Below are 25,968 nucleotides of genomic sequence, written 5' to 3'. Positions count from 1 at the left end.
AACCCTTCCCTGAGCACTCTGTGTAAAATCGCCAACCCTCTGCTCTGCTCTACCCCCTTTCACTGTTGTGATTTTCACTTGTGACCACTTGAAAGTATTGCCTGTGGTTATACATTTAGTTTAGTTGTTTATTGCCTGAGTATAATGTTTATTGCTTTATGAGTATAGTGCTTCGTTTGACTCACCCCTGTGTCCCTGTAATCCAGAACAAAGCATGGTACGTAGTAGGTATGCAGTTAAGTGTTGACTATGTGAACAAATTGTTAGATAGGATTGCACCTGGGAGATTGCTTTCTCAAGCAAGCAACCTGGAAGTATCCAGTTATTTGTATCCAGTCATTTGCATCCAGTTAATCATATAGTATAACTATATATATGTATATATGTGTGTGTATACATATATTTACATTATATATGACAACATATATACATGTTAAATATGTTATATATATATAATATATAATAGAAGTTGATTTTTTAAAACCTGAATTAGTGATAGGAATGCTACTCGTAGGTTGTCATGTGGTTCCTTTTATCTTTGCTCTTTTTTTTTTTTTTAAGAAAAATTAAGCCCACTGGATTAACTTTATTTACTATTTATTTATTTATTTTTGGCTGCATTGGGTCTTCATTGTGGGCTTTCTCTAGTTGCAGCAAGAAGGGGCTCCTCTTCGTTGTGGTGCCCAGGCTTCTCACTGTGGTGGCTTCTCTTTGTTGCGGAGCACGGGCTCTAGGCGCACGGGCTTCAGTAGTTGTGGTTCGCGGGCTCTAGAGCGCAGGCTCAGTAGTTGTGGTGCACAAGCTTAGTTGCCCCGCCGGCATGTGGGATCTTCCTGGAGCAGGGATAGAACCCGTGTCCCCTGCATTGGCAGGCAGATTCTTAACCAATGCGCCACCAGGGAAGCCCTTTGCTCTTTTTTAGAGTAGTTCTCGCTCCCCCACCAATTGAATAGACAATAGAGAGCTGGAATACACCATGGCTTTAATTCGCCACGTGACTGGTCCCTGTATAACTTTCACTGAAATCTTTCTGGTGGAGAATTGTATGGCTTACTCCAATCCCGGCCTCAGTTTGCAATTTGAATAGAAACATGGGAGACAGACTAGTCCATTAAATAATTGACTGACACTTAAGTGTGACAACTATAACTTTATAGAATAGTCCAGAGCCTATACTTCCAAACACCATTTTCAACAATAAATTAAGATGTTTAATTTCTAGGCTGAAAATGACTTTGATCATCATGTAGTCTTCCAGTCTCTCAATTAGAATTGATGTATATCTCCATTCGTATCTCCTTCCCCTCAGTTCCATCCCCATTCGACATACGAAGTTTTTCGGTAACCAGATTCACAAATGAGATTGTGCAAAGTTGTCTTAGTAAAAGTTAGGCATTTACTTCTAGTGAGTATTTTTATATCCCCAAACCAAACTACGTATCAATAGCAATTGGGTATTTGGGGCTTAAAAATTGTATTTGGGAAATGCTATCTGTGATTTAGTGGAAATGAGAAAACCAGGAAAGTACTAACCATGACATTTCAGTGAAAATTCTGAAAAACAAATCTAGAAAAAGGGAGAGAATGAGAGAAAGAAGGAAATTGAGAACACCCTTTCATCTGCTGGAAGTTTTCCTAATTAAGGAGAGTAAAACCCCAGTCACTTATAAGTACTTCCAAGAAAATCACTGTATTCTGTCCATTTTTATGTTTCTTTCTACTTTCTTTTTTCTTTTTTTTTCCTAAAAAGCAATTAAACATTAATTACATTCAGAGGAGAGATTGCTCTGATAATATAGATAAGAAAAGTGAAGCTTCTTACTGTTTCTTTGCCAAAGATTTTCAGCCAATGTTATAAAAGAAGAATCTAAAAAAGGGAAATTATGCAAGTTGAATAAAAAAATCCATTTTCAAATGTTATTGGGGCAGTGTAAAAGGATATTGCATGCTCAAGTACCTAAAACTCTTTTAAACTTTTGAAATGGTTTTAGTATTACTAAGGGTAGTGCATAGACACAGTCTTAGGTAACTTTTTAAAGTATAGAATTTTGAAATTCTCAACTTTAATTTATGCATCTAAAAGTGATAAAGTGAAAAATAAGACCTACCTCGTAGAATTATTCTGAATGTTAAATGACATAGTGACATATGGAACACTTAGCACAATACCTGAGATACAAGTCAATGCTACATTAGTGATGACCAAAAATAAACAAAGAAAATTCCTTAAACAAAAATACTTTACAACTAGAGTGACTATAATTTATGGACCAATACAAGGATTGTTTGAGAGTGAACAAAGGTGCTATTAGTAATTATACCTGAACCACAGGTATAAATCAAGATGGTCCCAGCCTACTAGAATGTGTGGTTGCTCTATCAGTAATCAATTATCATAGCAAGCAATAAACGTTTTCTTTTTCAGAGATTATATATATATATATATATATATATATATATATATATATACACAAAACAAGCAGAGCCTTGATTCAATTGTGTATCAGCAACTCAGCTAAAATTTCAAGAAATAATATTTATTAGGAATATGATTTAATCAGAGCTTGTGTTTACCAAAGATCATCAAACATTCTTCAAATATGTCCACAAGCTAACTTGGCTTATATCCACTTTTCTTATAAACCAGAAATTTTCCCAAGGTTCTACTATCTGCCTGATTGAAGCTAATACGTGTTTCAAATGTTTTCAAAATGTTTGCTTTTTTCTTTAACTGTCCTTGCAGTTAAGGTGCTGTTGTTTAAAAGTGCCTGTGATTTCCTATCAGAAATTAAAATGATGCTTAATGAGAACAAAACACGTTTTCACTTGAAATGCAATTAAACCAACTTGGAGAAAAAGGGTTTTTTCTAAGTAGGATGAAAACAGCTGTATTTATCAAGCTGCTCATAATAGTATTAGAATTTCTCTTTTAGAAACATGTGCTTTAAGATATATCATTTTAAAAAATTATCATCGACATTGTAGATAATGCTATTTTCATTCCAATTTCTCTTCAGTTACAAAGGGAATCTTTATTTTTGTGATTCATGGCGGGCTCACTTGATCATATATTAATAGAAATTTTATGAAGAATTGTCTTTAAAGGCTTGTATGTGGAAGGTCTCCCAACAAAATTTTCATTTCATGACTAGATATGATTTCTTCATGATTATGCTAAAATTTTAATTTTTATAATGCCTTAAGAAGTAAATCACTTCTGCATAAATTAAAAAAAAATTTCCCCCAAAAGCAAAAATTGTAGATAATTTCCATAGTCTAGGAAAAACATTTCTCTAAGTTGCTAATTCTTATTTTCATTTTCATTTGTATGTTTTGGTGTTCTGTAGATACAACCTATGTCTTAATTTACTACATGTTGGCATGGCTTGCTGATGTTTTTCTAAAACCTGAAAAAAAAAAAAACCTGTTTCTCTTTCCTCATAGTAACACTTTTTCTTGATCTTTCATAGTTTAGATCCACAGCGTTGGGAGAAATAACAAATGTTGTCTTGTGTATATATAAATACATGTTTACAAACAACAGAAGAAATACGCAATTTCCTATGATAATTATGCTTGAAGACGTCATTACCCACAATGACAACAAAAAACCATTACTGCTGTTAAGAGCTTGACCTTGAAAGTATACGATTAAACTCTGTTTGGAAATAGCATGTAATCAGGATATGAAACTCTAGAAATTTAAGTAAGATTAACGTGATTTGGATTCGTCATGTAGCTATAAAATACCTCTATATTCTAATTTTAGGCTAGGTCTGCATTGGACAAGTTAAATGTTTTGACGAGATTAATTTAGTCAATTTAGCTTGAATGATTAACTTGTGTTATCTTCCTCCTTTGAAAGAACCAGGGAATCATGTAGAGCTGGCACGATCTCTTTTGAATTAATACTGTTTTATTACCATTGGCATTCTTCACTTAACTCTATCCCAAAATAATTGTCTTAAAAATAATACATTTAGCAATTTTAAAGAGAAAAATATTAGGGTTAGGATCTATCAAAATTGAACAGTTAATTAACTGAACACTTTAGAAAATAGGCTCATTCATCACCCATCAAATATTTTCAACATAACAGGTACAAATCACTCAATTCCCTTTGTCAGCCATGTGCCCCTTACCCTGAAACTCTGGAACGAGCTTTACAAACCCATGTGCTCAAAGCGTGGCAAACAGAGCTGCTCTCTGAAGTGAGAACAGGAGGATGAGTTCAATCATTCAGGGTTGAGCATGCAAAAACCATGACTTGAAAAGTTAAAAGGAAAAAAACCCAACTATTTAGTCCAATGTCAATATGGTAAACCCTAACTGTTAAACTTGTCTGACTTTTTACTATATTCCTCAAAATGTATTTATAGTCTCCTTTAAAGAGGAGTTAGTTTTGGAGGTCCTTTTAAAAAAATTGGGACTTCCCTAGCGGTCCAGTGGTTAAGACTCTGTGCTCCCAGTACAGGGGGCTGGATCTCTGGTCAGGGAACTAAGATCCCGCATGCCACACGGTGCAGCCTAAAAAAAAAAAAAAACAAAGAAAATTATTAACACAAAATTAGTTACAGCCCTTGGAAGGGACTCCTGCCAGTGTGGAGCCATGAAGCTTAAGTTTTACTGGTTTCACATTTTCCACCTTAGTTTGCAGATATTTTCAAGACACAGGGAAGTGTGATTAGAGGCATATAAGTCCAGTTAAATATCAGCTCCATCATCCCATTAAAACACCTAGGGATATTTCATGAATGGCCTTTACTGATGATTTGCTACTCTGTCTACAAAAACATTGATGTTTGATTGCATAGACAATTTCATAAATGTCTACAGACCAAACTGGATAGCCCAGATCTCACTTCCAACATTTCCTTCAGCATTGGGGTTCAGTCTGTCAAAATCAGGCTCACTATGGTCTTTCAGAATCCATTCTATGTTGCCTATATAGATAATCTGTGAGCTGAGTTAAAGCATGTTCTATTATTGAGCGTTTTGAGATTGTTCCAGGATTTGAACGTTTTAGATTACTTTGGTTTCTTGGAATTAGTCAATGCATACCACAACTTTCCTTGAAAAACACATTTGAGCCAAAGTGGCTTTAGGGAAGTGTTTTATGCTTTAATAAGTTTGGGAAAAGGAGATAAATTCATCTAGTCATAGTAACATAGTAAATCTTGTTGAAAGGAACCGCTTTCTAAACGACACAGCTATAATTTCATTCCAGCTGATATTGTGGACTTGAAACATTTCACTCTACTTTTCTGTCTCATAAGGAAGTTTCCATTTGGGTTATTTGTACAGATCAACAGATAAAAACTTATGTACTAGAGCAGAAACAGCTCTGTTAAACGTCTCTCTTATCCATGCCAAAAATTTTGCTTCTTCAGGACCATGGACCTTCCTTAGGAACATATATACATTTCCCTAAAGAATCCTTAGGCTGTGATATATTTTTGAGTTAAATTGTTATTATTTATAGAAAAGTTTTTTATGTCCACCATGGATGCATATCAAAGTTTATATAGCATTCATCTCCATGGCAGGTGCTTTATCTTACTGATTATTTTGGCAGAAAACACATACCAAAAATCTCCCTGTGAGAAATAAAAACAAACCCCTACCCTCCAAACATAGAAAAAAGCCACAATTCTTCAGATCCCCTTTGGACCTGTGGGTGAAGCTTATAAACCTTCTTGGAGTCCATTTAATGCCTGTGAGTCTGGCTGAAGCTCAGAGAATGGGTTGGAGACAGGATGGTCTACAAATAGAGGAGCTAGGATTTCTGAGTTGGGTTTGAGCTGCCATCTGTGAAAGTTTCTACATTACTTCCCCATGTGCCTTGTTTTATCCTCTCAAAAAATAAGAGTTTTATCATCTAAGGATGTAAAATATAAAAGCACCTTGGAGGCATCTTGTCCATCATTCAGCCCTTCATTTTACAGACAAGGAAAATTAAGGCTGGGGAAGTTAAGTGACTCCCCAAATCCATGGAGCTAGGAAGTGGCAGAGCGGGGAGAGTCACTGCAGATTCCAGACTTTCTTCCCATTTGTCATTTTCCAGCCCCTTCAATATCTGCTTTCTAAAGCACTGTATAAACTAAGATGTTTTTATAACTGCATTAGCTTACTATTGCTCTGTAACAGATCACCCCAATCTTAGCACCCAAAAGCAACACTCATTTATCAGCTCCCAGTTCTGTCGGCCGGAATTCTGGGCAGGGCGTAACTAGGTCCTCTGCTTAGGGTCTTACAAGGCTGAAATCAAGCCATCGACTGGGCTGTGTTCTGAGCTGGAGCTCAGGTCCTTTTTCTGGCTCATCAACACTGTTGGCAGGATTCGGTTCCTTGTGGTTGTAGGACTGAGGTCCCTGTTCTCCTGCTGGCTGTCAGCCAAGGTTGCTTTAAGCTCCTAGAGGCCACCCTCCACTCTTAGGTGTGTGACCCTCTCATTACATGGCAGCTACTTCTTCAAAGTCAGTAGGATGATCTTTCTCTTCAGGAAAGGCTCAGCCCTCCTTTTAAGGACTCGCCTGATTAGGTCAGACCCACCTTCTGGATTAACTCAGAGTCAACAGATTGATAACCTAAGCACAGGAGCCATAACCCATAATATCCATAGGTCTCCCCCTCCCCATACTCAAGAAGAGGGGATCATACAGGGTGTGTGAACGAGGGGACAGGAATCCTGTGATTAGAATTAGAATTCTACTTATAAAATCTTCTACTAAATATTCTACTCATTCAAATACTAGTTTTCCTTTTTTACCTCCTTTTTCCCTCTGCTGCCTTCCACTGAGCCAGTGAAGAGTCATCCGTCCTACAGAAAACCCAGAAAGGGATGATGAGAGGAGGTGAATTAGGAGCAGTGTGGTGAAAACTTCAAATACATAAAAATATCTGATTTTCCTTAGTTTTACTTATTCTTTGTAGCCTTAAGTGCCAATGGCCTGGGGTAATTCAGAATTACCTATTCAGTCATTACTGAATGGTAAAAAAAAAAAAAAAAAAATCACCTATCCTTTTGGCAAAATGCTTCTTTTAGTAAAGTTGGCCTGGACTCAGAGATGTTTGATAGGCGCGACAGCAGCTAGAAGTCAGCGGACAGTTGACGACCAATTGAGGTGCCATTTCTCTAGCGCCTCCTGTAGGCTGGACACGACTCCCGTGAGCTCATCTAATCCTCACCCCAGTGATCTGTTACAATTGGTAGTATAGTCCTCCTCTTACAGATGAGGAGCCAGCTGTGAAGCAGCAGAGTCGGAATTCAAAGCTCTGTCCGGTTCATTGGTGCTTTCTTGAAGACAGGCTTCCATCTAAGGTCCAAGGTGGAGACTGTGACCCTCAGAGGCTCTCAGACACTTAAGCAGAGAGTGGGGGATGCTAGATGGGGCTGCAGACTTACCAGCAGTCTCTGAGATGGAGGCTATTTCAAGCAATCAAAAAATATCAACTACATAAAGGGACACTCCTTCTCCCTTCCAGAGTTATCATTAAAGTTTTCAGAAATCAAGATGAAGGTTCTACATCATAAACTTATTTTTCTTTATAGAGGAATTTACAGATAAGGGATGAGTTGAACTTTATAATACCTCATCATGATGGTTAATGTGTAACAAGTATTGATATTATTATACAAGTTTTTTTTTTTTTTAATATGGGCAAATAAGACATAGAGTAGGTCAACAAGGGGGCTTAAATGGATTTCAGTACACAGAAATGTAGTGGTAGAAACCAACAAGCCTTGTTCTTGAATCCTGCTAACTGTAACTCTGGTTGAACAAGTCAGTTAAGATTGGGCTCATACAGCTGCAGAGCTTGGAAAAGTTGTAATTACTTAGCGAAAGTCCCCTTTGCGTTGGAGTAAAAAGTTAAATTTGGAAAGATTTCAAAGCCCTTCAACTACTACTCAATCACTCTGAAGTTGAATTAAATGTAAATTGGGGATTCTTTGAACACATTTATAGTCTATGCATTTTAATATACATATGTCAGATGTGTACTTTATGGAACTAGAGATGATTCCTGAGGCATCTTTCCTGCAGAGCAGGGAAACAGGCTTGAAAACAAATAATGATAGTAATAAAGGTGCTGAGCTCAAGAGACATATAAGGAAGACATATGTGCAGCAGCGATTGTGAGGGGAGCATCAGGGAAAAATAGAAAAGGGGAGTTTTGAGTTGGGTCCGCCTGCTAGTCAGAAAAGGGAAAGAAATTCTAGGGAGAAGGAAAAACAGAGTTAAAGGCATAGAAGTAAGAAAAGATATAGTTCAGTGTGAGCAGAGTACACCAACTACGGGGGGAAGATAGAAGAGAGGTTGAATATTTATGCAGCACTTGAATTGGGAAGGACCTGACTACCCTCTAAGGAGAAGTTGCAACTTTATAGCAACAGGACTCCTTAGAAATGTTACATAAAGGATGACAAGATAATAGCTGTATTTTAGAAGATTAACTCTGGTAGCTGGAAGGAGGATGGCTGGGTGTGAGAATGGAAGCTGAAGCAGTAAGAGGGGTATTTGAAAAAAGGTCAGTCAAAGAATGACTGAGGACCCAGCTCAGGGGAGAAGCAAAGGAGACAAGTGATGAGGATAAAAGCTGCTTCAGATAAGAGCGCTGGGACTGGGGCATCAAATGGCTGGAATCAGGGGAGGAAAGGAGGATGTGAGGAGAAAAATGAAGGATGACATCTAGTTTCTGATCTTGAACCATGTCTGGTTCTGGGGGGGCGGGAGGGGGGAGAGGGATGGGAATGAACAAACTGGTCAGTTTGAGGTAGTGGAAATTGAGACTTGGAGTTTAGGGAAAAAAAATTACACACGCACACGTTTGTGAATTATCAAAATTTGATACAGTGGTAGTGAATGATATTTTTCTAGGATTATCATGTAGTTAAGAAAAAGAGTTTTATATATTGGACCATGAGCCAGCATGATATGATATAGGTAGACAAAAAAAAAAAGAATTGGGAAAAAGAGACAGAAAGTTCTGCCACCGAGATATTACTATGAGTTCCAGGAGAAGGTTTCAAGATGATGTGTGTATCAGTGTCCCCAAGCATAAGGACTAAGAAGACGACACTTCATATGACAATAAGGAAGGCACGGGTGAATTCTGAGCAGTTCCATGAGATTGGTGGTGAGTTGGGGGAACAGGTGGATTCCGTGAGCTGATAAAAAAGAACTGAAAGTGTTTGGTCATAAAAGGAAAGGAAGGGTTAAGAGAGGTTTTTTTTGTTCTGGCTTCTTTGTTAGAACAGGGAAAGATAATGTTCATGGAGAAAATTGGTTAATTGGAGTGACCTGGCATCAGAGATTGTCAGGGCGGATTCAGCAGTAGGACAAGGGAGGGAAAGAATTGGTAATAGTTTAATGAAAGTTTCTCAGGGAAGAGGGAAAAAGTAAATTTTAAAAGAAAACAATGAGTTGAGAAAATATGTATTAAGTTCTTTACCTTGCACTTCTGAGCTAGAAATACTGTATAGTTTTAGTACCCATAATAAACACACACTGATGTAAACCCTAGCACATTGTGGGCTCTCAGGGGTCTACTTATTATTATGAAAATAAAAGTGATAGTGGATTTCCACCTCATTCTGTTAGACGATCTTTTGGAAACCACAACAACTACAACAGGAAAAAAAAAAAAAAAAAAAAAGATGATGTAATTCCGAAGCAAGATAATTGCCACTTAAGTAAAAGTGACTTTCTCTTCCTACCTACAATACCAGGGCTGGTTTTGGTCGGTCTTGAAGACAGAAGTCCCGGATGGACTGACAGAATTTTTTGTGCCTGAATGTATCTGCTTAACAGGATCTTAAAGAGTTCAGTCTGCTCTAGGACTGAACAAAGACCACTCACAAATACTAATCCAAACATATTTCTTAGACATTCAGTTGAATATCTAGTTTCCAGGATCACCCCCAGAATTTCTCGGGACTCTAAAGAACCCTACATGCTGAGTAAGACCCTAGGCAAGACCAGAGTTTCCTGGACCATTTGAACTAGGTGGTCTCCATCTTGTATTTATGGGAAAGAGCTGGAACAAACACAGTCTTTATGATTAAGCAGAAAAGACAGCATTTTCCATAAGAATGTAATCTTCTGCATGGTTGGTCACCAGTTATTTTTTGGATGGTCATTTAGTTTCTGTCAAGTTATCTAATTATTCTGCTAAATCATCTTTACAAGATGAATTGCTTTCTTGAGTTGTTAATACTTGTGAAATTCTTTTCCCAAATGAATGAGAAGTGAAAGATATAAATTTTTTAACACACACATACACAAAATTTCCCAAACATCTAGTATGTTGAAAGTTGGTCCGTTGCAAAGGAACTAGAATTCTAGGCTGGGGTCCAGGGGTGGAGATGACTGTAACATTCCACTGAGAACTTCACTTTTGGCTCTGAGCTCAAAACTAAAAATCCCTAGTCAAGTCAGATATATGAAGTATTGGGCTCTAACTTGAACAGGAGCTGGAAAAAAAAAAAGGCAGGGAGGGTAGTATTCATAAAGATTTAGTAAGGAAGTTAGAAGGAATTACGTGAGAAAGAAGGAAAAAGAATAATTGTGGTGTTATTACATGCCTAGGCCAGGTACATAACATTGTGGGTCAGGGATTCATTCCATACAGACCAGTTATCCTGATGACATTGTGAAGTAATTTCCTATACACTATAATCTGTTTTGGAAATGCTTTCTACCAGGTGTCTCTTCTGGGACATACCAAAGCAGAGTTGATCTGTTAAATTATTCGCACTGTTCAAATATTTGAAGTACTAATTCATCACTCCCGACCTTACATTTGTATTTTAACATCATTATACATTTAGCAGGGGTGAATCTTTTCACAATAATGAATAAAGTGACTCTTGAAAGGAAAGATGTTAACCTTGGAGGATCTTGTGGGATGACTCTTAAAAGACACCGAAGCATCTGAATCTCTCTCTGGGCTGTATATTAGATGTTCACAGAATCTGAACCCGATGCATGTATGGACAAATCCCTTTGTTATATGGATATGCATGATGGGAAGTGAGGAAAATACTAAGGGAGTTAAATCTAAACTCAAAGATAACTGTAAGGTGGTTACTGGGTGCAGCTTGCTAAAATGACTATATATGGACTTACCACTAGTGTGTTAAGTGAAAAATAATCCTATGGGAATAGGAACCTTGTATGATGCCAAGGCTAGAAAGGGGTTTTTAACTCTCTGTTAACAATGCTGTGTTTAAAGGTTTTCATCCATTATCACTTTGTTAGAACAGCCTTGCTAAAACCCAGCTCTTTTACGGGTCTCTCTGACACCTCATACAAATGCAAGGAAGGAAATGGAGCCAATAAATGTAATCTACAGGTGAAATTTGCAGAGGCAATTTAAAAAAAAAAGATAAGTATTTTCTTGGGATTTTACCATTTCACAGAAGTTATCACCTCACCTCTTAAAGTTTTGAGAAATTATACCTATTAGTCAAGATTCTTATTCTATATGTCCGTTCTTAGAAAGGCTTATTCAACAGAAATTATCCCCAAATGTCATGCCTGGTACCATAAGCATCATTATCATTTTAAAATTTGACCAAATAAACATAAGCATACACACATATATGTATGTATAGTCTTATATACATATGAAAGCAATTCTAGGTATCCTCCTTTATTCACCAATTAACTAAATGTATGTAATTGGCTATGATGAAACAGGCACAGTGCTAGAGATATAACATAGAACATGAAATAGTCAGTCTTTGCCCTCAAAAAATTTAACGTCCAGTGGGAACAGATCATTGTATAAGAAAAACACTGTAAAAAATCATTTAAAAAATCCTTGTAAAAATAAATATCACACACACAAAATCATTACAAACTGGAAGAAATGTTCTGAAGGAGGTGTAAAAATGGGATGGGAGATTAAAATCCTTTTCAAAGGTAATGGAAAGCCCTTCTAAGCAACTGAAATTGAGTTGGAGCCTGAGCAGGAAGTGGAATTAGGCCAAGTGTGGTAAATTCATGCAGAGGAAACAGTAAGTGCAAAGGCACTGAGGCTGGAAAGAATGACAAGCGTTAGAGGCATGTTGCAAAGAAGCCTTCACGCATGAGGCATAGAGAGGGAGGGTTGAAGCGTGGTGAGATCAGGCTGGAGTTAGGCACAGGCTAGCCCTTCAAGGACACTGGGTATGGTTCTGGGAAGCAAAGGATGGCTGGGTTAAGTCTGCGTTTCAAAAAGACTCCTCTGACTGCTGCAAGTAGCAAAATAATTGGAGGGAGCAAGAGTCCAGGTGCAAAGCTTTACTATGATCAAAGCAAAGATAAGACGAAGGCTTAAATTTGGGTGGTACTTAGTGATGAGAAATAAAAGGAGACAAGTCAAAATGACAGGATTTGGGGAGGGGTTGGCTGCAGAAAGGAGGTGGCAAAGATGATTGTCAGGGTAGGTGATTGGTAATTGATTGATAGAAACGGTAATATCAGAACCAGTCTTTTTATATTCATCCTATTCTATTTAAATTCATTCTATGCAAAACCATTTAGTGCTTACTGCGTGCAAAGTACGGTGCTGAGAATTCTCATGGATAGAGATATGAAAAAAGTGGATAAAAGGATATATGATCTCCACCTTTTATAGATTCGCATTCAAATACAGTGTTTCTCATTTCCAGTAGAGGAAAGAGAAGCAATAACTATACACCCACACACATATGCGTTCATACACTCACAAATACAGATGTATGCACACATGTATATCTACATATGTATATGTGTATGCATATATGCATGTATATATACATTTGAGGTATTGGTATCACATACGCATCTTAAGTATGTGTTGCAAGGGGATGAGGAAGATAAAGATAAATAATTAGTGTGGGGGTCAGAAAGAGAAATCAAAAAGCTGCATGAGATTGTATTCTTCTTAAAAGAAATTAAAACGTTTCAAAGACTATTAAGTCTTACATCTCCACCCTACTAGAGAAGAGGTTTATGACACTAGGCCTGTTTTTCAGATAGTGTCCACAAAAAGAAAGTAGGCACTAGTATTCAGCTGTATAATCCATTTTTAATCTATGATGTATCCCTACAATCATGAGAGTAATCTTATCATTAATAATAATGATAAACAATAATAATAATAACAACAATCATTGGTGTGGGATAATGTTTAAAGATCACACAAACAAAGCAGAAAAGCATAAACACAGATTTCATTTCAGTGTTGTTTGAATGTTACCTTTTTAGTATTTTTCTTAGGATTCTAAACTCACAATTTGTTGTCAAACTGACTCTTCACAGCAGACAGAATATGATTAGCTAAGAATTTTGTTAAATATTTTCCAAATGTACCGGAGGACACCATTTCCAGTTTTGCAAGGGTATCTTGTTGGTCAGAAGCCTTTTGTTTAACAAACTCAGCTTGCGTGTTTATTCTAAGAGTCTAACTAAACATACAGGACAATTGCTGATTACTGAATTCTTAAAGCTGCTTTCATCTTATTTTCCTTACACTATAGTCTTTGCTTGTTTCAGTTCATTGCAGCTCTATTTACAATAGCCAGGACACGGAAGCAACCTAAGTGCCCATCGACAGATAAATGGATAAAGAAGATGTGGCATATATATACAATGGAATATTACTCAGCCATAAAAAGAAACGAAATTGAGTTATTGGTAGTGAGGTGGATGGACCTAGAGTCTGTCATACGGAGTGAAGTAAGTCAGAAAAAGAAAAACAAATACCGTATGCTAACACATATATATGGAATCTAAAAAAAAAAAAAAAAAAAGTGTGTATTCCTTTTGACTGCCCGTTAATGTCTTCTCTTTATAGTGATAGTATGTGAAAGTAGTATCTAATCTCTGAATTAGTATATAATTGTGCAGATAGTGGAATATGCTTGGAATCACTAGAAGTGAATTTGCCATGAAGCTAAGGAAGCTTCAGGGCCTCTCACTTCCAAGGCTCCCTTTAACAGTCTTGGATCTAAATTGTATTTTTAAGTTTGTGTTCTTTCCCTTTAAAAAGATCTCCCAAATCTTATGAGCTTCAGGCCCTGGAAAACTTATCTGGCTCTGCTTTTCATTTGTATTGTAATAATTAATTTGTTTTCATGCCTTTCTCATATTATTTTGGCTTCATGAGAATGGGGCAATTTTTTTTCTTTTTTTGTTTCTCTGCTGTCGAGCATTTAGTTCAGTAAATGCTTTGTGAATTAGTGAATAAGTCATGCGCCTTTAGTGATCGTGCTGGAGCTGGCTCTGGCGAGGGAGATTTTCTTTTGTATTCATGCATCTTTATTAACAATGAATTTGTTGCAAAGTTTAAAAAAATAATCTATATAAATTATCTTGTTACTTCATTTTTTAAAAGTTAAAGATATCTATTTGTAGAATTAAAATGAAATTCCCATTACTGTCAGTATGCACAATATTTTGCAAAAATATATAAATGTTCATATATTAATGTTCTTTCACTTTTCATTTGTTTTTCTTTTTAAGATTTTCTTGGAGTATTTTCCAAATGGGAATTAATGAGAGAAAGGGTATATTTGGCCAGCTTTGTGGATTCTAAGAGTGTTTCTGAAAGTTAAGCCTAGCCAAAGAAAAGTGTTATGGCACAGGATTGCCTTTATTATACGCTGTCATTTAATATAAGAGCTCCATTTTGTCTTTCTTTATTTCTCAAGTTGCTTATTTATAAATATCCACTCTAGTTTTCAGGAGTTGACATACATAACCTGAGAGCTGATATACCCTGTATGATACAGACTCTAAGAACTGAACAATACGTAACAAATTAATAAAACGATACCATGAAAACATGTCATTGTTTCTAAATTGAGGTTAATATTTTGATTTTCAAGAAAGCAAAGAAAGGTTCCCTCCTTTCTCCATCCCTGTTCTGATAATTTCCGAGGATTTATAAAAATGCAAAACAACAACAACAACAACAAATTCATCTGCTACTTCCTGACCATAGAGATGAATAATTTAAGGGCAATTTCAAACTGGGTTTTCCAGCTGGCTTTCTGTTTTATTTGGAAAGATCTGAAACTTTATTTTTTAATTCCAAAATACATTTCTGCTTTCTATCCTTCAGTTCGAAAATAATGATGTATCTGGTAACATGTAGCAATTGTATACTAAGCCCTTACAGGGTCTCATATCCTGGAGAAAAAGTACCCTTTTTGAAAGGGCTCCCCTTTTCTGAGTTTTGCTGTTCTCCTGTTTGTTAAGTAGTGGCCCCACCTGGGAAAGCAGTTATTTCAGCCATCATTCAGTTCCAGTTTACATTAGACTCTGTGGAATATTATAGTGCTATTCAGTATTCATAATCTCCCTGATTTTGCTGTTTTTATGGCCCAGTATAATTGATGTGTGGTATTCGTTGGAAGGTTATCAGAAGATATTTGGACATCAAATTTTTCAAAATAAATGATGGCACTACTGCTAAGATATCTTTTAACGACTTAACCCACCCAATAGAGTTAGGTTCTTATTACAGTACAAATTAAAGGAGAATAAAATCATTCTTAATTTAGGATAGTTTTTAAATAACTGTTTTTGTCCCCCCTCCCTTTCCACATACATAGCAAGAAGGCACCCCAGATTTCACCTTTATTTAAATGGTGGCATTTGGAAAATATACCAAGAAGGCTGTCTGTAGGTAATGGTTCAGTTAGCATTAATCCCAGAGGATGGAAAATCAGGAGCAAATGACTTTTAAAGAGGACTAAGTAAATTTCACATATGGGTGGCTGGTACTCACCTCTTCCAGAACACAACACGTGGGCCTGTCACTGTAAATGAACATTCTGACTTAGCCACAGCTGCCATACAACTATGAGAACGTTTGCTTTACATGATTCTGGATCATTACGCGGTGCTGATTACCCTGGCCTTTCACTGTTGTCCTTCGCAGCAGGGTGCTAACGTTTTCTGGATTTCACTGCTCTTTAGAATTCTCCACCAGAGGGAGGACAAGGGAAGGCGAAGTAGGTTTCACCCGCAGTTCTGAGGGAAGTTTGAATCGGAGAAAGCTAGCACTGACGAATTCAGGACCTCTGGTTCTGTCTCTCCACTTTACCTCCCCGTACTTGCTTTCTCAGCAGAACTGAGTGACTCTAGCTAGTGCAGTAATTTTATTGTCGATCGCTTTCCAACCCGGGTTTTATCAGTTTAGTTACAACTTGAAAAATTAAGTTGTAGTGAGAGATACAGTTTAGGAGACCCCCCCCTCCCCCTTAGCAGAGGCCAGGTTATTATTATTTCTTTTAGGAAAAGCTGAAGATGAGAAGTCTGACATGTTGGCACGTTGTTAAACACACGAAGGCAGGACACAGACACGTCCCAGGAGCAGAGCGACGAAGATGGATTTATCTAACCATCTTTACGGTCTCCCGAGCCCTTCCTGTGTATCCACAGCCGCCTTACTCAATCCCCCGTCCACCCAGAGTTTTATCTTTGCCCTACGTGCGTGTGGGGTTTTTCACTAAAGAAAGGACGGAACCCCAAACTCTAATGAGAAAATAGCAGCCGTTCCTCTCCTTCCCACGGGTTCCAGAGCCTTAATTTGGCCGGGCAGGTGTCGAAGCTTCAAAATTTGTCTCCACCATTTTCTCCGCGCTGGAGGGAAGGGACCAGCCCTCCCGGGCGCTGCCTGGCGGGGAAGCGGAGCGAGGAGCGAGGGCCCCGGGTCCGGATCCCTTCCTGGGTCTCGGAATCTCCCCGGGACGCGCGGTCCGGCTCCCGCGGGCGCGGCGGCGGCGGCGGCTGCGCGCGGCTTCCAGCGACCCCTGTCGGGGGTGCCCGGCAGCCGCCCCGCGCACCGCCCCCCGCCCAGGCCGGCTCGGGGAGGGAAAGGGGCTGCGCCCGCGAGCGCCGAGCCCAGGCTCCTCCCGGTGGCGTGTCCGCGCCTCGGGGTGGGGGTGTGGCGGGGACGAGGGAGGGGGCGAGGCCAGGGGAGGGCGAGAAGGAGGCGCCAGCGTCCAACCTGCGGGCGGGAGGTGGTTGGCGGTGGGGCAATTGAAAAAGAGCCGGCGAGGAGTTCCCCCCAACTTGTCTGAACTCCGGGCTCGCGCGGAGGGCAGGAGCGGGGTGACGGCGGCTGCTGGGCGACGCGAGCGCTGGCCGGACGGTGATCGCCTCTCCCTCCTCGGGCTGCGAGCGCGCCGGACCGAGGCCGCGACAGGAGCCGACAGCGGCGGGAACCGAGCACTTCCCTGCGCGACAGGAGCCGCCCCGAGAGCGAGCGCGACCGCCAGTCCCAGGTGGCCCGGACCGCACGCCGCGTCCCCGCGCTCCCCGCCGGCGACAGGAGACGCGCCCCGCGCAGCGCGCGCGCCGCAGCCCGGCCGCTGGTTCTACCCGCCCTCGAGGGACAAACTTTTCCCAAAGCCGATCCCAGCCCTTGGACCAAACTTGTCGCGCGTCGCCTCCGCCGGGCGCCGTCCGCGCAGAGCGTGCACTTCTCGGGCGAGATGTCGGAGCGCAAAGAAGGCAGAGGCAAGGGGAAGGGCAAGAAGGACCGAGGCTCCGGGAAGAAGCCCGCGCCCGCGGCGGGAGGCCAGAGCCCAGGTGAGTGCGCCGCGCGGCTGGGGCTCCGCGATCCTCCTCCTCCTTCTCTTTCTCCTACTCCGATGCCGCCGCCTCGCCCCCGCCTGCCCGCGCCCTGCGCTCCGGGCGCCTGGCCCTGCTCCCGGCCGTCCGCGGGGCCGGGCGGTGCTCGCCCTCCGTGGGGCCGCCCCTCACCTGGGCATCGAGCCCCACCCGGGCGCCAGCACCCCGCGCTCAGGGTGAGGGCGGAAGCCGGGACCGCGCCTCCGGAGGACCCGGACGCGCCGCGCTCCCTGGCACGGCCTTTGCCCAGCGCCCGAGAGCCGAGCCCAGCCCGGGAGCGGGACCCGGCGTGCAGGAGCGGAGGCCGGGTGCGCGCGTGTCCAGCGCCAGCAGCGCTTTGCACGGGCCCCGCCTGCCCTCTAGCGAGAAAAGCGGGAACGGGTCTCCCCTCGGAGCGCCTGGCTCGGAAGAACGGGGCGCTCTAGAGAGAACGCGAGCGGTCGCGCATCGGTGTCTTGGGCCCCGGGGAGGGAGTGCAGGGTAGCGGTGTGCGCGGACGCTCACCCGGATTCAGCCCTGCGGTATCGGCGCTCAGATCAGCTGAGAGGGATTCCTAGAGGTCAGCGAAGCAGATAAAATCCAGCCCAGTGCCAGGAATCAGGTCTGCTCCAAAAAGGTTCTCAAACTTTCGGTTTTGCAGTTCTATTTTTCAGGATCTCTTTGATAAATGTGGTTAATTTATGTTCCCAAGAGATGCCCCAAAGCAAAAGTTCATTTGAACTTTTGAACCCAGTTGCTCACTGGTTATATAATAGAATGAAATGGCAGCTGAGGCTTTCTAGAGACAAGTCTAGTGCTTGATCATCGGAACACGGACGTGAATGACAGTTTCACCTTCTGTTTCCCTAAGAAGGGCTGATGCTTTCGACAGTCTTGGACAGAGGAGGCGCCCCAAATAAATACTTGTTTATGAGTGATTAAGTGAAGAAGATGCTTTAAAAAAAAAATGGAGGGGAGGGGGAAGAATATAAGGGCTTTTCTTCTGCCTCTGCACTTCCCAATTATTAATCGATCCAGATACCTCAAGGCACTTAGAACATCCCCCAGCACATTTCATAAAGCATTTCTGAAGAATTAATTCAATGGCACTCTGTTATCTTACAGAAGTCTTTGCCCGTTCCTTGCAGGAAGAAAACAAGATTTGCCTAGTTCTCTTACTGGCATCGCTGAGAGCATTTCAGAGCCTGGCTTATTGGCAGAGACCTTAAACAGGTTTTGAGCAAAACAAATTGAACAGAGAATAATTGTTTGGCTACTGACCATTCCTGTACGTGCTTCTTCATTACCCCACCTTCATTACCCTTCATTAGCCCTCATGAGGGTGTATTGAAATTTTCCTTACTTTCTCCCTGTTTTGGAGATACCCTATCGCATTTTATTCAACAAGGGCTGAAGTGGGGAGCTGGATTAGCAATCTCCCTAAGTGACATTCTCTACTGTCCTCTCGAAGGTTATCTTGGTAAATGAAAGAGCTCTTAGACCTGACCACAGTGGTAAAGTTGTAAAGAGTTATTTGCGGGGCTCTTTAAGTGTTGTTCTGTCCTGCCCGGGGAGTACTCTGCCTTCAGACGCTTCTATGGTCCTCTGGAGGACGTCTGATGAATTAAGGAGGGGACGGTGGTTTGAAGTAGCATCCCTTTCAGGTAACAGGTCTGCACTTTGTCAAGGCTTCAGGGCAGCAACGCCTTACTTAACATAAGACATTTCAGATAAGCACCCGTGGTGGGTGGGAGAGATTTTAAGAGCCAACAGGCATTTCTGTGCCCTACAGATCTCATCTATTAGGTAGGCAGCTGTGTTGGGACTACCTAATATTCTCTCCTGACACAGCGTCCCAGAGCTTCCTTGGTGACTCTCATTATGCTTTCCAGTCCCACCGCTGTGATTCCCTCTGAACCAGATAGATTGGCATCTTTAAGTGACATTCTCTTGACTCTCTTCCCAGAGAATCTGGAGTGAACTTGGCTCTAGGCTGGTTTTAAAGTGTATCTCTCTTTTCCATCAGGTAGTTGTCTTCCTTGGGGAGGAACTTTTGACCCCCCCCTCCAGGGCACCTTGTGCTTGTTAAACCCTATAAAGCAGATAAGAACATTTATTCTTCATTTGATTCAAAAACAACGATCAACTTGAAACCTGCTTTAGATAAAAACACCTGGCGTTAAATAGTATTGCTTTGAAATCACTGTTTCTTTCCTTCTTGTCATTTCCCTTGTAATGCTGTCAGTGTACTTTTCCTTATCTTAGGAGAGAAATAACTGAGAGCCATAATGGTTTGTGAGGGAAACCCACACCTCTTTTTCAAGCTTTTTTGCACTCTGTAGTCCTCAGGCATCCTCAAAGGAATGACCTCTAGATGCCATAACTATAACATCGCCACTTGGCATACCAGCTCAAATTAGGGCTTACAGGACACCCATCTCTTACATAGCTCCTCCATCAGTGCCCTTCAATCCCAGGTTTCACCCCTCTCTTAAAACAGCCACTGAAACTTTCTGTCCTACTTGATGCCCGTGCAACAGCCAAGCCTCTTTTTGGAGGTTATAACATTACTTCACGACAGTCAAGGGAGAGATAAGGCTGAGAGAACTCAGCCCCTCAGCCCCGCTGTGTGCTGTATTATATGCAGAGGCATAAACACATCTGTTGGAGGGATAGCTTTAGGGGAAAAAGATTTCTTTAACTTTCATGCGACACGTGTGACTGGTATGCGATACATACGTAGCTATGTTTCGTAGCGTCGCATTTTTATACTGAATATTGAATTGCACACTGTTATGGCTGCAGATGTTCAACGGAATTATCTGTGTCGCAGTAATGACTCTAATAGTTCCCAGGCCCTTGGGGTCATTGATTTTTCTTCTTTGCTCAAAAAAAAAAAAAAAAAAAAGCAACCTCAGCATAATCCTGGGCTTTGTAACGAGGATCCATGTACCAAGGGTGCTGTAACTTCCTGCACCTCCTAGATGCTGGATCTCCCATATCCAGACTTTTCATATTGATTCAGCTCAACAAACTTTGTCTATTGAAGCCTGAATTACAAAACCAGAGCTTCCCCCCCGCCCATTTGGTATTTGGCTCTAAGCTTCTTCTCTGAATCTCTGTTTGCTGATGTTTTTCTTTCATTAAAACACTGCAAAGGATTCTCTGCAAAGGATTCTTTTTATTTTTTTTTCCTTTTAAATGACCTGGAACCCATTCATTATCAAGCCTAGCTCAGTTCTAGAACTACTGGGTCTCCCCTCATCCCTGGCAGAAGGGGCGTTTGTAAGTACAAGTAGTGGAAACATCAAAACACTTAGTATCCCAAATGGGTAGAAGCTGGCCATGTGCTTCCCGGGTGACATCACCCACCTGTTTTGTTAACTCAGTGGCTTCCCATGCTGAAGTGCTTGTCAACATTCTTGGATATGAAGTGCCCTGTCACTACCAGGGCAGCGCCTGTTTACAGAACAGGAGGAATGTCCAGTGATCTGTTTCAAGCTGGTGACTTGTGACCACTTAGATGATGTAATTATTAAAGACATTAAATACTAATTTTAGAATGAAGCGGGTTTATTTTGGAGAATGATTTTGAAGCAGAAAGAGTGGGAGAAACTTGGGATACTGTTCTCATATCTGCAAAATGAGAAAATGATATGATGGAAAAATGGGAAGAAAAGACCATAAAATATGTAAGTCATCAGAAAATATTGAACCAGTATGAGAGCAATGAACACATCACAGGCCAGGCACTAGCATTTGATACTTATTAATAAGGGAGCTACTATTTACTAAATATCCTACCATGTTCCAGGCAGTGTAACAGATGATTTGTGTGTTTTATCGCCTGTCCTTTAGTACGAAAATGCCTCACTACTACAGGATACCTGGTACTTAGTGCTACAGCCCGATTGCCTGGATTTAAATCCTAGGTCTGCTCCCTACCTGTATAGTCATGGGAAAGTTACTTAATCTCTCCATGCCTGTTTCCTTACTTGTAAAATTGGGATAATAAAATTATTATCATAAAGTTATGCTGAGGCTTAAATGAGATAATAGCAGTAGTAAGTGCCCCAGCAATGTTAGCTCTCTTCAGAAAATGATTTAAGACACAGATCTTCTGTGCCTTTGCTAAGATATTTGACACAGTTTTCCAAATTTACCTTGTACGGTAAAAAATAATCCAGAGCTGGCCTTAGATTAGAGTGAGTATAAATATTAATATCTACTACCTGTAAATAGAGAGAAAAGTGGATAAGTATGTCAAATACCATAACTGCATATAGGTTTTATGAAAACAGTCCTGAATTCAGTCTAAATATTGAAAGTAGAGTGAGGTGCAATATCATTTTATCTCTGGCAGAAAAAGATTGAGGTCTCAAACTTGAGAAGGTTTTGAAACATGAGTCCCTTTCTGGCCACACTGAAGAGTTGATGCTTATGTAGAATGCATGCATAGTCTTCTCTTCTGGGACTAGTACAAATTGAAAAGGAAAATGTAGATCCACATGCCCTTTGTTATCTTTTTATCAAATGTAAGAGTATATTGCCAACAAGGTTCGTAGAATCCAGTGCAGGTGTTTCTAAATATAAACAAAATAATGAATATTAAAAAAAAATCTACATCTCTCATTATCCTCCCCCACCTCCGCACACACTAGAATGGCTATAGGTAGTGCTTAAAGCTCTGGAAGTGTGATTCTTAGCAAATCAGTGTTTTATTAGCGTTCTCAAAGTGACAAGTTACATTTGACACTAACAGTATTCATCTTATCCTGTTCTGTTAGGATAGACGAAAACAAACCAAGTGTCAGTATTTTGGGTGAGTGATTTCATTTGCTCAGAGAAGCAGAAAAGTGGACTTCTAATATTTTGATCAACCCTCGAGTTCTCCTCTTGACAAACAGAAAATACAGAAACTTAAATCATATAGTATTAGCTTAAAAACTGATTTATCTTCATCAGAGGAAAATAACATCTATTAAAATATGCTGTCAGGTACATAAAATGAAATTTCTTCAAAGCACCAAGTGGTGTTGTGGGTTCATCCTAATCCTACGCATGTTTGCACGCGTGTCCTTTCGTGAGTTTTAACAGATTCTTTAAAAGCGAGCTACCAAAATGCCAATAGATGTCAGTGTTTGTTGCTTTAGAAAAAGTGAGGTGTTAGAAGCAAAAAAAAAAACAAAAAAAAAACCTTAATTTATTCTCAGTTTTGATAAGCATAAAGCTGACTACTTTGAAAAGCTGGACAATTAGTAATACCCTATATAACCTTGCTTACTTACATTTTGTGAATGAAAATGTCACATTTTCACATCCCTCTCTTCTAACTATGAAAAAAATGCCTCTGCAATTAATTCCCCAAGGAATTCAGAATGCAGGCTGAAATATACTAATCAGTGCATTCCTTTTTTTTTTTTTTAAATGAAGGAACAATTATTTGAGAATGTTGTTACATACACCTTGGATTTATTTGCATCTGTAAACTATAAATTAAGTACGCATGTTTCTTAGGTCGCCTTGATTACAATTGCATAAGTGCATTTTTGAGTCCAACTTAAGTAAGATCTGTGGAGTTCTGCCTTTGGAAGGTCAGAATTCTCTTCTTTCTCCGTTTCACTAGTGTCACCTTTTTCTGGCCTCCAGAGGGTGCTGCAGGAGCATCACACTGCTATTCCCCAAAGAACGACTCCTTTTTTCTTTCTAAGTGACTTTGATATTCTGGGCAATCTATGGGGAAGAATAGGATCCCGATTTCATCAGTTACTACCTCAACTGGAGTTTGTTTCCCAGCTAGACCAAAATAGACCAGATCCCCCAAGAACATTCCGAAACGTCATTCTGATGATGACGATGCAGTTGTAAACCTGCAAGGGCACATCTGTGAGATTTACTTTTATTTTATTTTATTTTTAAAATTTTTATTGGAGTATAGTTGATTTACAATGTTGTGTTAGTTTCAGGTGTACAGCAAAGTGAATCAGTTACACATATACATATATCCACTCTTTTGTAGATTCTTTTCCCATATAGGTCATTACGGAGTACCGAGTAGAGTTCCCTGTGCTATACAGTAGGTCTTTATTAGTTATCTATTTTATATACAGTAGTGTGTATATGTCAGCCAATAACTTTTCCCCAGAGAACTTAGCATCTTATAAGCATCTTTCAGTCGCCCTTTAGAGCAGTTCCTTTTGCATAAGTTCGGGCAGTACCTGCAAAGACATTTAGTCATATTTAAAAGTTCCACTATGGCATTGGAAAATAATACACGAGCACATCAAAATTACACAGAGGATCTTTAGGAACACGTGTTTTCATGTCTTCACACCTTATCCTCAACCCCTAGCTAAAATGTTTAAGAACTCTACTTTGATTGAGCTACATGTTTTTGAAAATGGGTTGGAGTGACTAATTCTTTTGGATCACGGGCTAACGTTACAGCACTGTCGCAGAGTCACTGTTATTTGCTCACGATTTATTCCACTCTGCACTGGTCATGTTCATTGTGAGTTACTCCCAGTTTGTTACTCCCCTTCTCTTTTTAAAGGGCAATATTGTTCACATTGTTTTGGTCCAAGAAACGTATTATTGATGGGCAGTAGCCTTTGGTCTGCGACAGTGTCCCAAACCTTCTGTTTCATAGCTGCAGTTGGCAGGCAGCTGGCTCCTCTGGGCAGCTGCTGAATTTTAGTTTCAGTGATGTGAGAGTCAGGGAATGTTTTATTAGGTTGAACCATCAGAAATTGTCAATTCTGTAGATGATACACGACTGAATATTGTCAGTGTCATATAGTTTAATATTTGGACTCTGTTTAGTAGTTTGACTTTATGCTTTACATGGTATTTTTAAAAATATAGTAGTGACAACTTTGAAAAAAGTCATAAAAGTTAATTAAGTGAGGTTAAAGTAATGTATAAAAGGAAGCTGGGCTAGGAAGTCATTAAACCAGTGGCATTTTCTCCAATAAATAGGTCATATGATAGCCATATAAAATGAATTCAGCATAAAGGTAGAGTGCCAGGGCAATGGGCATTTTCCCTTGGAGAGAAAAGTAGTACATTTCCATCACAACGTATAACTTGGATTTTTATTGAACCTGTTAGCAAACTGTTACGATGCTTTACCTTACCCACCATATTTCTACAGAGATTACAAAGATGTGAGTGAGAAACATTAGTGACTAGTGAACAATCTTGGCTTTGTTTTATGGAATAATATTTTTTTTAACTTTACTCAGTTTTACATTACTACAATTCAATTTTTCCAGTAGTTTGTTTTTTTTTTAAAATTAATTAATTTACTTATTTTTGGCTGTGCTGGGTCTTCGTTTCTGTGCGAGGGCTTTCTCTAGTTGCGGCGAGCGGGGGCCACTCTTCATCACGGTGCGCGGGCCCGTCACTGTCGCGGCCTCTCTTGTTGCGGAGCACAGGCTCCAGACGCGCAGGCTCAGTAGTTGTGGCTCATGGGCCTAGTTGCTCCGCGGCATGTGGGATCCTCCCAGACCAGGGCTCGAACCCGTGTCCCCTGCATTGGCAGGCAGATTCTCAACCACTGCGCCACCAGGGAAGCCCCAGTAGTTTTAATAAGTGTGAATTTTACTGCCATGTGAAAATGTGCTCATTATCAATGGCCTATATTACTTTATAAATAAGGTTAGAACTTAGGTAAAGCCAGCTTTTTAAAGTGCATATGTTTCTGTTTGTAACTCATCTGTTTGTTACATATGATCTCACAGTTGTAAAGACAAACTGCATTTTTAAAGGATGTGACAGTCTTCTTAGCTATTCCATAGTGAATATAAAACCAATATTTAAATGGAAATGTCTAAATTCTAATTTGGAATTTTTTTCAGAACAAATAAATTTTATGCATATACTGAAATGTTCTGAATACTGAATGTCTTATATTTAAGGATTCCAGAATTAAAAGTTAAAATTCCTACACATTTTATAACTTTTTCAAAAAATATATTTCAACCCTAGGTAAAGCAAAGTTTGGATATTCATTATGCATAGAAAAATTTCTCTATTAAAGCCCTAAAGAGAGTTTTTGATCTTAACTGTTTAGTACATCATTTATTGAAAAGTTTTCATTTGTATATATCATAATAGGAAATCGTATTTATGAGTGAACTGATAAGATATGTATCCAAAAGTCAAAGAAAAAAAATGAAGGGGATAGTCCACAGGTATTTAAAGGAAAACTAATGCTCATTAAGAGAGTTTTCTTTTATAAAGATAAATACATATGTTGCTATTTAGTGTTTAGAGATATGTATTTTGTGAATCAAGTGTTCTCTCTATTCTTAAGTTTATCAGGACTTAGAGAAGTTTCTGGTTTTCCCTAAATGTGTCTTTTCTCCCCTTTCCT

General features: G+C 39.9%; 1 protein-coding gene and 1 long non-coding RNA gene across 10 annotated transcripts in view; one reads left to right on the top strand and one right to left on the bottom strand.

Annotated features, from left to right (window-relative positions):
• Nucleotides 1-912: 912 nt before the first annotated feature.
• Nucleotides 913-16,833, bottom strand: LOC309619681. Its single transcript, XR_014239154.1, has 3 exons — nucleotides 15,763-16,833; nucleotides 6,770-6,820; nucleotides 913-4,527 (listed from the first exon to the last, which is right to left on the bottom strand). It is a non-coding gene; the product is annotated as an uncharacterized lncRNA (long non-coding RNA).
• Nucleotides 16,834-16,945: 112 nt separating this feature from the next.
• Nucleotides 16,946-25,968, top strand: part of NRG1 (neuregulin 1) — a gene marked incomplete at its 3' end in the record, with an annotated part of 220,487 nt that continues 211,464 nt past the window's right edge. For 5 of the 9 annotated variants that reach the window (XM_082374984.1, XM_082374982.1, XM_082374983.1 and 2 more), the window contains exon 1: nucleotides 16,947-17,570. In XM_082374984.1, the coding sequence (XP_082231110.1) occupies nucleotides 17,474-17,570 (97 nt within the window). In that variant the 5' untranslated portion in view covers nucleotides 16,947-17,473. Of the gene's footprint in view, nucleotides 17,571-25,968 lie in introns of all 9 variants that reach the window. The other 4 variants (XM_082374985.1, XM_082374973.1, XM_082374972.1 and 1 more) reach the window with 1 other exon arrangement.

The sequence above is a fragment of the Balaenoptera borealis genome, assembly GCF_965194805.1.
Source record: "Balaenoptera borealis genome assembly, chromosome: 21".
NCBI classification, from domain to species: domain Eukaryota; kingdom Metazoa; phylum Chordata; class Mammalia; order Artiodactyla; family Balaenopteridae; genus Balaenoptera; species Balaenoptera borealis.
Note: the sequence above shows the minus strand (reverse complement) of the source record. Positions and strands in the feature narration are given on the sequence as shown.